The 14,261-nt window shown below is 51.5% G+C and overlaps 1 protein-coding gene across 1 annotated transcript in view; it reads left to right on the top strand.

Annotated features, from left to right (window-relative positions):
* Positions 1 to 544: 544 nt before the first annotated feature.
* MRPL21 (mitochondrial ribosomal protein L21) overlaps positions 545 to 14,261 on the top strand; it is a gene marked incomplete at its 5' end in the record, with an annotated part of 14,838 nt that continues 1,121 nt past the window's right edge. Inside the window, 6 exons of the mRNA XM_009871498.1 lie at positions 545 to 607; positions 1,649 to 1,673; positions 1,779 to 1,836; positions 5,830 to 5,915; positions 8,956 to 9,119; positions 10,514 to 10,566. Of these exons, the coding sequence (XP_009869800.1) occupies positions 545 to 607; positions 1,649 to 1,673; positions 1,779 to 1,836; positions 5,830 to 5,915; positions 8,956 to 9,119; positions 10,514 to 10,566 (449 nt within the window). The remainder of the gene's footprint in view (positions 608 to 1,648; positions 1,674 to 1,778; positions 1,837 to 5,829; positions 5,916 to 8,955; positions 9,120 to 10,513; positions 10,567 to 14,261) is intronic.

Below are 14,261 nucleotides of genomic sequence, written 5' to 3'. Positions count from 1 at the left end.
AGGACATCCCCTGATCTGTGCTGGTGCTGGTACCTCCCCAGATGCAGGACTCTACACGTGTCCCGACTGAACCTGAGACAGGCTGAGGCCTGCACTGGAGCATGCGGGAATGGAGATGGGAATGTTAAAAATAAAAGGGGAGTTTACTTTATGCACTTTTTTCCCCAGCAAAACCCACAGGATGGGGGCAGAGGTGGAGAGGGGAGTAAGGACTCTATTGACCTTCTCCCTTCTTCGCTGGGCTGGGAAGCCAGCAGGTTGTTTGTTGAGGGGGGCCTCGAGGGGGGCCCTGACTGAATTCATGTTGTTTTTTGGGGCTTTTTTCCTGTGCTGTGTGAGGGTGACTATGGTGAGCTGCAGCTTCTGCAAGTGAAATGCTTCAGTACGTCTGGTTTTAAGAGGTCTGGTGGGGCCTTTGTGTTGGTCACGCTCTGGCAGGTGGGTGAAGAAGGGAATGTTCCTGCAAGGTCTGCCTGTTGTTCTAGAAACAGGATCATTATCTCTGAGATAACATAGGGATAAATCCCTCAGTGTGTGTTTTTAGGCCTTCATCTCTTTCCGCTACTTAACAAGAAAGAGGACTCCGCTGCAAGTGCCCTTATTTCAGGTGAGGCTCACAGCTCGCACTGCAGCTCGCTGTGGGTGCGCTCAGAGCTTGCGCCGGTTGGAAAACGTACGCACGTGTGTCCAGCTCCTTTCCAAGAGATGGTGAAGCTACATCAGAGTGTAACTCAGGTTGTCGTAAGCCACTTTTGCTTTGAAGATTTGCATATTGGAACGGTAACACAGCTCCAGCACTTTGGGGAACGCTAGCTCGTGTTTGGATAGCCCTGAAAAGCGTGAATACATCTTGTTAATCGCCATCCTCTGCTGTTATCTGCTCAGCCACGTCCCCCGCCACTGCTCTGGTCTGGAGGATCAGGCACGGTTGGGGTATTGAAACCCCAGGCACAGGAGCATTAAAACCTGTTTCACTTGGCTTTGTGGTGTCTGCAGGGCTCGTGAGTTACACCTTGTCATTTCTCTCTTTTTTTCAGAGTGGGAACTATAAGGCCCATTAGAAGTTGCTGGGAACCACCTGGTACAGGTGTGGTAGCTCCCCTCCCCTTTCTGCAGGGCCCAGAGGGCTGGAAAGGCTCCTTCTGGCAGCCCCGGTTAGAGCTCCGAAGTAAGAGAGTGCAGCACAGTGTTCCTCAGGCCAGCTGCTCCTCACCTCTGCCTTCTGGTCATGTCGTGGGATCTCTGCAGCCCTTGCCTCTGTCTTGCAGTGCTGCACCCAACTCATGGGGCCTTTCTCTCTAATTCCTAATGACAGGACAAGGGGAAATGGCCTCAAGTTGCGTCAGGGTAAGTTTAGATTGGATATTGGGAGGAAGTTCTTTCCTGAACGAGTGGTGAGGCACTGGAACAGGCTGCCCAGGGAGGTGCTGGAGTCACCAACCCTGGAGGTGTTTAAAACAAAAGTAGATCTAGCACTTGAGGCTGTGGTGTAGTGGTTGGGTGTGCTGGGATGAAGGTTGGACTGGATGATCTTCAGAGGTCCCTTCCAACCCCTGACATTCTGTGATTCTGTGATTCTCTTAACATGTTTCTTTGCTTCTCCCTTTCTCTTTGTCTGGCATGCTAAAACCAAATGAATCTTTTACAGGCAGAGAAATGGTACCACGAAGGTGGTGAGTGCTGTGACACTTGGGCGTTGCCGTACTGCTGCCTCCCTGGAACACAAAGCCCCGTAGCTGCTGCTTATTTTAAATTCTTTTTCCCTCTCTCCCTTTTAGCCTTGCTTTCGTCTGCAGTTCGGCACCAGAGTTCCCAGAGCACGTCACCGCAGCAAGGGTAATGTCAAATGAGTTTCTGCTTTGCTTTTTCTGTCCCTTGCAATGCTGACTTTCCTTGGGGGGAGGGGAGGGGGGCGTTTTTCCCTTGGAGAGGAGGCTCCTCTGACCCTTTCGTCAATCTGTCGCTTCCCAGTAAGTTTTGGACTCTGCCTGCCTTCAGGCCCCTCTGCCAGAAGGATGCTTCTCTTGATTTGTGAAACTAAGCAGCCGAATCGTGAGACGGAGAATTAAATACCCTGCAGAGAAAAGGGGCTCAGCCCCTGGTGGGCGGCAGAGGAGCCGCTCAGGTCAGGACATTGAGATGCCTCAGGTGCAGGAGGGGCTCTCACCTCGCCAGGGGCGGGCGGTCTGCTCCTGCCTCGAGTCTCCTGTACCTGGTGACGGCTGAGCTTGCGCTGCAGTCTGCGTGAAATGGGGTTCACAGCCCAAGCGCTGCAGGATGCAGAGGCAGGAAACTTCAGGCTTCATTTATTTCAGCTCTTTAAGAGCTGCTTATTTGCATCTTTGTTTCCTCTGCCAGGACCTTGGTGAGGATGGTGGTTTGACCATGACTGGTGGCCAGGTGCCCACACAGCTGCTCTGTCACCCCGCTCCTTCTCTGCTAGACAGGGGGAGAAAAATATAACAAAGGGCCCGTGGTCTGAGATAAGGACAAGGAGATCGCCCAAATCTACCATCCCGGGCAAAACAGACTGGGGTTTTGGGGAAATTAGTTAAATTGATTAAGGAACAAATCAGAGAAAAGCAGTGAGAAATAAAAACAGATCTTAAAAAAAACCCAAAAAACCACCTTCCTCCCATCCCTCCCTTCTTCCCGGGTTTAGCATCAATCCCAATTTATCCACCGCCCAATACAGCGAAGCAGAGCTGCTGCCGCTCGCTTTAACCGGGAGGGGACACTGCGGGGCACAGAACCATCCTCAGCTCGGGAGCAGGGTTTGCTGCTTCCCTCTGCTGCTGAAGCAGCTGGTGGAGTGGGGGGAGCTCGTCTCGCTGCCCCCACCACGCATGGGAATGCAGTTGGGGGTCTCTGCCCGCCGTGACACAGCACCCAGTGGCGCAACTAAACCCCACCGAGCCACAGTGCTCGTGCTTGGGTGCTCGCTCGCAAGTGCCGTGAGTTTCTGTTCAATTCCAGCCCTTGGAGAGGCCCCGCTGGGCACTGCAAAGGGAACCCACCCAGCGCAGCTGCCCTGGCGTTAGTTTTGCCTTTTCACTCACATCTGGTTCTTTTCCCTGAGTGTTTCACGCAGTTTGTGCATCCTGTGTTATTTATAGAACGTGTGGATCTCGGCACGTGGGAAATTCTGAACTCCCTGTTCAGGGTTCAGAGGGTGTTTGCTGAGCAGCACGTTCCTCCTCAGATTTCAGACACCGACACCTTTCTGGTCATCTCACTGAGATCCAGGGAGAACTTACCTCCTCTTTGAGCCTAAGATTGTCTTTCTGGTATCTAGATTCTTGCTTAATAAAGAGCTATAACCTGATGCCTTTTGGTTGTGTTTGTGTTTCTGAGAAGAGGCGTTTGGCACCTCTCAGGATAATCCCCGAGTGCTGCAGGACGGCCGTGTGCCTCCTGCCCCCGGGATGTGAACCGCGGCTCTGAGGAAAGCTCTCTCCCTGTTAGAGTGGTGCTTTTCTCTCCGCTTCTTTGGGAACAAATCAATAGCTTTTGTGACTGGCTCTTACACAGAGACATAAAGGGCTGCCTCTGGTCCTTGTTGTTGTTGCTCCCCGTCCTAGGGATTGTGAAAAACAGCTAATTAGGAGCAAGCGGCATTTGCATTTTTTCCGCCAAACTCACGCTGTGCATTTCATTTTTGAATTAACACGCCGTGGCACATTGGAGCAGCGTTAATTGTTGTTGGGCTCTGATGTTTGAAGCAGGGTTCTTGCGATTTTGTGCTGTCTGTGCTGCTGTCCAGAAAGGCAGTGTCTGTCCGCGGGGACCTGCGGTACCGGGGCCGTCGGGAACTGGTTTAGCTTTGAGGCAGAGGGTCCCTCCCAGTGATAATCTTGAGAAAAGCCAAGGAATCCACCCTGACAGCCGATGAGAACACGTTGCTGGCTGCTGGCTGAAACGGCCCTGCTGGTTTTCAGTCTTTCATTCCGTATCCGTACTGGCGGACTTGCCTTCGGCTTTATTCACTGAGCAGAAGGTGTCGCACGTTGTGGCAACCGTGTGCTGCTTTCAGGAAGTGAGAGAGCAATATCTGAGTGCAGAAGGTAGAACAGGCTTCAGGGAAAACATCTTCTGCACGGAATTTGTCCTTCAGGTGCTGGTGCAGTTTGAGCCGCGGTTGCTCCTGTGATTGTGTCGGTGCCGAGGTGTCTGAAAGGGACCTGTTGGGGATGCTCAGGAGTCCCCCGGGCTGGTCACCATGGAGATCTTCAGGGACTGATGCCGTGTCTTGAAGCAGAGACGCTCTTGTCTTGGCGGTACTGTTGCAGAGTGTCTGAAAAGAGATGCTGTTAAAGTGATTCTTTCTCTACCTTTCAAGAAGAAGGAGGGTTTAAGTTGCACCTTTTAGTGAAATATCTTGGTGCTCACAGTCGTTATGGGGAATGGTGCTCAGGCTCGGCTGGATGGTGTGGGACGGTGCACCAAGATCGGGTCTGAGAGGTCTTGTTAGATGCCCTCCCCGGGATGGTTGGTTGTAGACTGATGTGGTGATGGCACGGAAGAGGCTTTGGGGCTAAATGGTTTTGATATTAAATGCTGAATTGCACTGGGGGTGGGAGAAGCCGTTCAGGGAAAGCAGCTCTAAGCAACAAAAGACGAGCAGCCTCATAACTCTCCTGTAAAAGAACCCAGCTGTGGTCTCGAGGCCCCCTCTAAACTATCTGTTTAACAGAGAGGAGCTTCAAAACTAGAGGGAAGAAGGATGGGTGAGAGTCACTTGCGTGTGGCACCGGAGGCTGGTGTAGGAATGCTCGCTAGCCCTTGTTCCCGTCAGAGGCACGCTGCCCCTGCCCCTGCCCCGCGACCTCAGGGCTCTGTGCCTGGGGCTGGAGGGGCTTGAGGAGCCGTAACGCGTTCGGCCTCTCAGCTGTGATGGAGGCAGCTCGTTTCTGTACCTGGAAGAGCTCAACAAGAGCCTTCTATCTAAAACTGGAGTGTGAGCTGGGCGTAAGGTAGGTCTGCGTCCTTTGGAGTTGGTGACAGAATTCCAAGGCGGTGGAAAGTCACCGGAGGTTGCTGTGTTTGGTCACCACTGGCGCATCCAGCTGCAGACCTCAGGGACAAGTGGTAGCCTAGCCTGGGTGCGTTTTTAGTTACTTTTTAGTCTGTTTCTTTCTGCATAGTTCCTTTTCTTCCCAACTATTTCAAGTAACATTCTAAAGTGGAACACAAAAAACCCCACAATAATTAAAAAATCCATTTCTCCGTACTGAATTTATGATAGGGTGGGAGTAAAGAAAGGCAGCCAAGGAGGCATTTATCGTTTTTTCTTAAAGCTTGCTGCAATTCATGGTGGACTTAAATGACATTAAGCCCTGGGAGCAGCAATTCTGTTTGGTAGAGCGCTTGCAGGTTGAGCTGGGAAATGAGAGCAAGTGTTTTCTGCATGTTTTTGACCAGCCTTCTGATAGGGGCTTCAGCACCTGAGCAGCATTTCTGGTCCTGCTGGAGAGCTTTTGCAGGTGCTGGAAGGAGGGTTTGGGCCCCTGGAATTGTCCCGGAGAGGTTACATGGCTTTTGCCCTGCCTGCCACCCACTGTAACACTTAAGACCAGAATAAAAAGCTCCCCTTGCTCATGAGCTGCTGTGGAGTGAAACGTGCTGTGTGGGGAGTTCCCTTCTGGCCCGGTGGGCTTTGGGCCGAGTCGTTTGTACCAACACATCATTAAGTCCCCTGCCCAACTTCTGCTGCCCTGGCAGAAAACTTCTTTCTACTCCCACTTTTTCTACCTTTTTTCCTCTCTTCATGTTTTACATCTTTTGACAATATCTGTTTGCTGTGAGTAAATCTTACCTTTTCGTTCACAGACTTGTTGCCAAAACCTCCCTGTCTTCTCCCCCCTGGCCTGAAGTGAAACTTCCAGATCCGGTAGAAGAGGCGAAGCATCATGCAGGTAAAGGCCTCCAGTCTCCAGGTGAAGACTGGCACTTGACTATTGCCACTGGTGGCCTGGCTGAGCACAGATAAGTGTCTTCAGTGATGGGAGCTCGGTTTTGTTCTTTTCATTTTTGTCTCGTTTCTGGCACATGTTAGTGTCGCTGGGCTTGTGCTCCAGCTGGAGATTTGGGTAGAACATGAGGTCTCCTTAGTGGATGACAGCTTGTAATGCTCCCACAGGGATCTTACCTGATGTGATGTGTTGCTTTCTAAAGCACAAAACAAGCCTTTTGGACAGGAGAAAGCAATTATTTTTCTTTTAATTGATAAATTGACAAGGTGAAGCCAGCACAAGCAGTTGGACGGTGGGCACGTGGGACAGCTGGTGTGTTTTAGTGCCGGAGCCAGCATAAGCAGGTTCCCCTGGCAGGCGGGGACATAAAAATCAGACGCAGAGGAGGCATTTGTTTGTAGCCCCGTTTTGCCCCGATGGGGCTGTTGTCACCCAGCCCCTGCTAGAGGTGGCAGTGGGGAGGCCAGCACGGGTAGGATGTTTCACAGAACAAGGCAGTTATAAGCCCCGGGGGGTGAATTTCTTTTACAACTGCTGTGGCAATTGGCAGCTGTGCAGGCAGCGGGCTCCTCTGTGTATTAACAGGCAGTCTTCCTGTCTTGTGGTGTTGAGAGGCGCCTGGGTTCTCTGATTTAGATGGGAGAGAGCCTGGAGGTAAGGGAAGAGAGCTGTTTTACAAAAGAGCGAGAGGAGGAGAGCTGAGCTGTGTCTGCCTTTTTGCAGACTGTCTGCCGGAAGCGTGTTACCAACAGACTGATGTGCTTTGGAGAGAGCCTCCTGCTCTCGGTCTCCCCTCTGGCTGCTTTTCCCCTTGCTTTTTATCTCCTTTGCGCTCCTGGGATTGCCAAGTGACAGCCCAGCGTTCTGTCCCTGGGCGCGATCTGCCCCGGTGGTGAACCGTGAAGTGCTCGCTTTGATTTGCTGCAGCCCCGGGGTGAGCAGGGTCCCACGTGGCCCCGACTGATTCCCTCGGGATCCTGGGGCTGCGGCGGTTGCTGCGCCTCCTCACCTCCTGCTTCCATCGTTACCTCCTGGCTGTGCTTATCCAGAGCAAGTGGCAGCCAGAATATTTGAATTCTGCCTCCTCCTCTCCCGCTGGCTGTAGGAGCAGCCGTGGGTGTTTCAGGAAGGGTCTCTCCGTGTGGTGCCGAGATCCAAGCGGTCCTGGCCACCAAAGGGTAACGTCGCTTGACGTTTCCTATCACTAGAGGTGTTTGAAAGTTATCAACAACTTCAGAGCCGGGTGTGGTGAGGAAAATGCACCCCTTTAGTTACAAAAAGGTGAGAAAGCCCCGTGGGTAGAAAGTTGAACTTTAACAAGGAAATAACCTTTTTTGGAGCACGGCTCTGCATGGTTTTTTTCTAAGAGAAAATTCTAAGCCAGCGTTTTGAAGTTTTGGTTTTGAAACGTTGACCACGGGACTACTGATAGACCTGAATCAACGGTTTAGAGCTGGAAGAACTGTATTGTACCTGTTGTGCAGCTGAGGGCAGAGCGAAGAGGTTTGTGTGTGGCCTTTTTGTAGTTGTCCAATGTGGATCAGAGAAAAGAGCACACGCTGTGTTTTTCTTCTGGGACAGCAATTCCAGCAGCACAGAATTCAAATAGTTCATTGTGGTGGGAACTGCAGCAACTACTGCCTTGCAGATAATTTCTGTTCTTAGCTCTACCTTTAATAGTTTGCATCTGCTGGGCCAAAACTTGGAGATTTTGTGAGTTCCTGTAAGAGCTGGGTTGGTTTGGGTTTGGTTTGGGTTTGGTTTGAGTGGCTGCTGAATTCCTGTCTGTCCCTGGTGGATGTTGTTCTGTTTACATTCCGAGAAAAAATGATTCAGCTGCTTTTGAGGACATTGAAGAAAATCTCTTTTTCCAGTTATAGAACAGTTGCTCTTTCTCTGAACAGCTCAAGAGGGTGGAAAGCTACTATTTGGCAGTGGAATGGCTCATTAAGCAATGCCTTTGATCTTCCCGTGAAAGCTGGTTTTGGCTTCCCTGCTCAGGAAGCCAGTCACAGAAAACAGAGTTTGCTCCTGAGCAGGACCTCGTCCCTGGGACCTGTCCTGCTCCTGGCACCCGCTCTGCATGCATGTCCACATAGGAGGGTTTTCTGGAAAAGGCTGAGGGAAAGGTCTCTCTTGTCTTTGCTGCAGGTACAACGTCTCAGGCCGGGATTTGTTAGTGTGCTGGAGCCCTTTTTCCTGTTTTTTTTCCCAAACTCTTCCTGATGCTCCTGCACACTTTACACAGTATTTGGAGTCCTGGGCACTCTGCGTATGGCTTGGGAATTGAGGGGGCTCCCCTCCCAGTGTAGGATGCACAGACACGCACTCTTTTCTGGCACGCTCTGTGTCCGAGCACAGTGTGGTTTAGGATGCCTTAGAAACAGGCTGAGAAGTCAAGTCCTAGAGTCATAGACTGGTTAAGGCTGGAGGGGAACCTGGAGATCATCTCGTTCCAGCCCCCCTGCTGTGGGCAGGGACACCTCTCTGCCACCAGCCCAGGTTGCTCCCAGCCCTGTCCAACCTTGGACACTTCCAGGGATGGGGCATCCACAGCCTCCTTGGGCAGCCTGTGCCAGCGCTTCACCGCTCTCATGGGGAAGAATTCCTTCCTTATATCTAATCTAAATCTATCCTCTTGCACTTTCAGGCCATTGCCTCTTGTCCTGTCACTACAGACCCTTGTAAAAAGCCCTTCTCCAGCTTTCTGGGTTTTTTCCTAGATTAGGTGCCCAGTATAGGCACCGCGTGTTGACCTACACGTGGCTTTGCCGAAAACTGAAATACAGATATCTCTTGAAGTGCAGGAAAGGGAGGCTCCCACCCTGCAGGAGACAGCACTGCTGTTGATCCTCACGTAAAGATTTCCAGAAGATAGGAAAGAGTTTTGGTGGGAGAGCAGTGTGGCTGGACAAGTTTCGAACAGCTCTTCACAGCTTGCGGGGGTTTCTGCGCTGATCCCTTCCCTGCTCTTTACCCGCAGAGGTGGTCCGGAAGGTGAATGAGATGATCGCAGCGGGGCGGTACGGGAGGCTCTTTGCCGTGGTGCACTTTGCCAGCAAGCAGTGGAAAATAACCAGCGAGGACTTGATTATGATGGATAACTCACTGGAGGCCGAATGTGGAGACCGAATCCGGATGGAAAAGGTGACGTGCTGTGCTTCTCCAGCGCCTGCGATGCCGTGCTGCGTGTGGGGCCGAAGCAGAGTGCTTGCAAATGCTGCTCCAGGCAAAACCCATAACCAGCTTTTAAAAACACCTCCTGGAGAGCTCCTGTGGGATCTCCTGTTCTTGCTCCAGCTGTTTGCTTTGCTTTAGTTTTGTGCCAGTTTCGGTTACTCTGTCAGTGATGATAATATTATTGTGATTTCTGTTGAACAGGGTTGGAACGAACCGTGCCAGACTCTTTTAGGAGACAGATTTTTGTTGGACTGGCTTTGTCCAAAAAAAGAAAATTACAGTTGTTGTTTTTAGAGACGGCAGCTAAAGACTGTGTTTACCTTGAGACGCCAACACCCGAAATACTTGCAGTCCTCCCCCAGGGACTGCCACTGCTCGGTGCTTTGTGAGATCCTTATTGCGCCCAGCGTGTTGGGTGGAGGGAGAGGGACGGTGCCCAAAGGGGAGAATTACCAAGGTGCAATTCAATATCGTTCACCTTAGCCTTGATTAACTAGCAGGAACTTGTAGAGGCTCATTAATCCAAACCATAAATGAAAGAGGACGGAATGGGATTGTTAGCTTCCTCTCTGTCCTGCATCCCTGTGCACAGCGCAGGGGAGGGCTTTGCCTGGAGTAGCCAGCTGGGAATGCAAAGGTCGGGGTGGGAGTGAGGAAGGTGAAACACTTGCCTAACCACCGTGATCCTGTGGGGATTTTACTGGCAAGTATCTGTCTAAAACAAAAGTCCCGTGACCAGTTATATGTTGGTTTGAAGTGCTGCCATACCACTGGTGTGGGGACCAAGGCAGCCTGTAGCAAATGCTGCCTCTCCTCATGATACTCTCTTGATTATCCTGCCTGGTCCTTTACACAGGTTGAAATGCCCTGAAACAGAAGGGCCAGTCCCTGGGGTACGGAATTTTTATTGCCCAGTTGATGGAGCAGGTGGAGGCAGGCGTCTCTCCGCTGGGGTAGCAATCGCTGTGCAAATCCAACAATTTTAGGAGCTGCCATTCATCCAGATCCCACACAAGGCCTGTTATTCATCTTCCCTGTATTGCTTTTCATATCTTTTGCAGCTGTTGGTGAGCCAGAACAGCAAGGTTCAGTGTGTTCTGATCACCGTGAAAGATACTCCTAAGGCATGCTTTAGTAGAGTGAGCTCTCCTGCAAGTCTGTCTGTTTAAGGAATCTGTTTCTTGCCCTGTAGCTACCTGTCCCCACCACCCCTCGCTGCTAACAGTGTCAGGTTTGAAATGTGTAAAAGCCTGTTTTTCAGCAGTTTGACTCGTTGGTGGTGACTGTAGAATCTGGAAGATGCTGCCTGTGTTTCTCTGGGACAAGGAACCGGTGACAGCTGCCTGATCTGTCTTCTGTAGGTTTTGCTGGTCGGTGCTGACGACTTCACGCTTATTGGGAGGCCGCTCCTGGGGTAAGATGTCTCACAACGAGAATTATCTTCGAGACAATTGTTGTACTTAATTGTAGCTTCAGGCATGCTACAGTCCCTGAAACAGAAGAGAAATCGGATTTATCAGCACTAGCTTTTTTCCCAGCCTCATGGCTTTCGAAAGAATCACCAATAAAACAAGCTCGTCAGCCTCTAACTGTTGCTGCAGTGCCAGGGTAGAGCAGCAGTGCCTGTTTCTAAGGTAACTGTAGGATATTCACCTCGCCTGGCTTGGATCTTTTCCTCATAGTATAAGCCTTGCACAAACTAGCAGTAAATCTTGCTCTTCTACATCTTTACTCCCTAATTTTGGTGATAGTCATCTTGGAACAACCCAGAAATCCTTTCCCATCCCTTAATTTCACTTGGGTTTTTTTAACTTTTGCCCTTGCCTTAACTCAGCAGGCCTTAATTTTGGAGTTCCTGATTTTCCCTTCCTCCTAGGCACATAGTCCAGCAGTCACAGGACTGGGGAGAAGGAGTTTACCCCTCGGCACCAGCTCCATCCCAATGCTGTGAGACAGCAGCACCACTGGTTCCTCAGCCTTTCCTTCAGAGAGTGGAGGTGGGGTTTGGAGCAGGTGTTACTGCTCAGTGCTTAGCTCTAGCCAGAAACAAAGTCATCAGCTATTGTTTTCCCCAGAACCAGAGGTTTCTGTGGTAAAACACAAGACAAGGTGGGTTGCAGGTGCCCAGAGCACCTGGCAGCTTGGGCTGTGGTCTGGTTGCAGGTTAAACCACGCCAGATAAGGAGAAACTTGTACATTTGAGAATTATTGCTTGGTGGTTTGCAGATTCAGATTAGAAAATACCTCATGTCTGCAGGTTGGTTTCACTTCTGAGTGCCTTCTCTGGTACCGGGGGGCTGTTGGTGTGCAAGAGCTATTTGTAACGTGTTGCTGTGGTTGGTAACATGAGGTCGGTTGTGCTGATGGTAAGCGCTGTGGGTTCCCTGCGTCAGATGGGATTTTGAGGGCTGCCAGTCCTTTTGACAGCACTGCAAAGAGATCCGGAGTAGCAGATCGTCCAGAGTCTCTGAGTTATTGCCAGATATTGCACCTGTGGAAGATTTTTGCGAAGGGGACTCTCAGTAGCAGGACTCGAAATATCAGTTCCCGTAAGAGCCCAAGATCTGCAGGCAGGGATGTGCCACGTCAGGCGCTTTGGGAGAACCACCCTTCTCCTGTCTGTCTTCACTGGTGGCCCTGGAGGGTTCTTCGCAGCCCTGAGACCCGGCAGCTCTGGGGCAGGAGGAAAAGCAGCCGTTTGGTTCCTGCCAGTGCTCCAAGTGCGTGGAAAGTGCCGTCAGTTGCTTGAGGCAGACGAGACCGCACATCAGCCAGTGCTGGCTTGATCTCCAGTGAGCGTGGCAGGAGCTGGGGAGGAGGAGGAGGCTGACGGGGCAGAAGGAAGGGCACCAGCCTCCCCGCCGAGCTGCAAGGAACCCCCCCGAGGCACCGGCTCCCCGACACGGGCTGGGTTTGCAGGGGAAGCAGAACCCAGCGTGTGGCTGGTTCTTTCCCATAGTTCCCTGTTGTGCCTAAACCACAAACATTTTGGAGAGGAGGTAAGAGGTTGGATGCCAACAAAGGCGGTTTTGTTTTCCTGTTGTTTTGAAAATAAACACATCAGTGAGTGCTTGCACCAGCGTCTGCGTAAGACGCTGCGCTCCCTGTTCAAACTTGGAGGCGGGTAGGAACTTGTCCTGGTTTGGACAGATGGTTGTGTTTTAATTTGCTGGAGCAGTCAGATACCTCCCAAGATGACACTCCTCTGAAGCCCTAAAAAACAACAGTGCAACAGAACATATCTGTGTGGCAGGAGGCTATTCTGGGAACTTCTAGTTGGCTTCTGCTCCGGCATCTCTTGGGTTTTGTGTTTGTTCAAGCAACTTGCTGTCTGGGCGATTGGCGCGAGGGTATTGAGCAGTCCGCAGCCGTCCTTTTCTCAGCTGTACAACGCAGAAATTCTTGGGTGCTTTTAACACTGTGATTAGCAGTGAGCATAGCCTCGGGCAGGTTTGCTTTTCAGGCCCCGAGCTGAGTGCCCTCAGCTGTTCGAGACCTGAGTGAAATGAATGGTGACTCTCTGAGAAAGTTCAGTTTATTCCTAGATAAAGTACAGCTGGTGGAAGCTCTTTCCTCTAGAGGAGCCTCTCTCTTTCTCCTGCTACCTGCCCGTTTTGGCAGCGGCTTCAGTGGAAACGGCAGAGGGCTTGGACCTGTTCTTTTCCCAGACAGCCAGGCTGGGGCTCAGTTACCGTCTGCAGGGAGCAAACGAGCTTGTTGGTGGAAATTATTACCTCCTAAGAGTTATGATCCTGCAGGCTTTGGATCTTTTTCACTGCTTCCTGACAGGAGCTTTCAGCCCAACTTAAATCGCTGAGATTTCAGTGCGAATTTTTCGTGCCTCCTGCAGAAATGTGATAGATGTGCTTTGTCATGAAACATTTTGCTGCTGAAAAGCAGCCGGCCTGGCTGTCTGTGTCCGACTCTGGGAAACGTGTGACCCCCTTCTTATTTTTATGGACATTCCAGTCATACCTAAAGATATTTTTTATTATTATTTTTTGCCTCAGGCTCTATTTGGCTGAGAACTTTTCTGCCCACATGCATTTCCCCAGCACGTTGGTTTGTGCTGTGCTTCAGCCTTTGAGCCAGCAGGTCCCAGATTCAGAGAAGGACCCGTGAGGGGTCACTGGCCTTGAACTGTGCTTTGCAGAGTGAAGCCACGCTGGGATGCCCAACTTTCTCAGCACTACCCTTAAAGTTTTGCTTGGAAGCATGTCAACATCTGTGTTGGAGCAATGTGGGCAGGATGCTTACCTAGAGATGGATGTCGGTGTTTCTCCTGTCAGCTGGACGCTACCCAAGGGTGCCCCAGTGCCTCAGGGGGAGCTCGGCCGTGCTGCTGCAAGCCCTGGCTCTCCGGAGAGCAGCACAGAGATTTCGGGCACCGGGTCACTCCATCTGCCCTGGCCCCTTTCCAGTTTTCCCATGTGATCAGTGTCAGAAAGTTTCTTGCGTGCCCTCGCAGCCTGAGCCTGTGAGAAGTCAGCGGGAGTTCAGCTTTGCCTTCAGTGGGCAGGCGTTAGAGCCGGGCAGTGGAGCTCCCTAATTCTGGCGGTAAAACCCCGCCAGCCCCTGGAGGGCAGTTCGTTCTCTGGTTCCTTTCCCGGCGCTGCAGAGCTTGCTGGGTGTCGCGGCGGTGCTGCTGGGCTCTGGCGCTGGGCTGGGTCGGGATAACGTCCTTCAGCTGGGATGTCAGGGTCACCCAGTGGTCTCTGAAGATCTAGGTTATCCTGTGTCTGTTTTCTTCTGGGCTAGTCACTAAATGCTTTTCTGGCTGTCTGTCCCTCCTTCCCTGGGGACATGTGTTACAGCCCAGAGGGTGAGTGGTAAGAGCTGGCAGATGTCTCAGAGCCTTTGGCCTCCCGGTGACCTTGCTGGAGCAGTTAAGCTAGATGGGCTTCCCGCCTTGAGCGCAGAGTCGTTTGTCAGGAAAATGCTCTTTAAATGTCTTCTGGTGGCAAAGGGAGCATGATAATGAGCTTTAATGGCATTCTGGAGCGAGGCTGGGTGAAAGAGAGTGCCTCTGTCGTGGCTGTTGATTAAAACCGTGTCTTCCGAAGCTTTGGACTCGCTCTTGTCCAGAGGCACTTGCCTTCCCAGAGAGGA

The sequence above is a fragment of the Apaloderma vittatum genome, unplaced genomic scaffold (assembly GCF_000703405.1).
Source record: "Apaloderma vittatum isolate BGI_N311 unplaced genomic scaffold, ASM70340v1 scaffold26790, whole genome shotgun sequence".
Classification (NCBI taxonomy): Eukaryota; Metazoa; Chordata; class Aves; order Trogoniformes; family Trogonidae; genus Apaloderma; species Apaloderma vittatum.
This window is presented reverse-complemented; position numbering and strand designations above follow the sequence as displayed.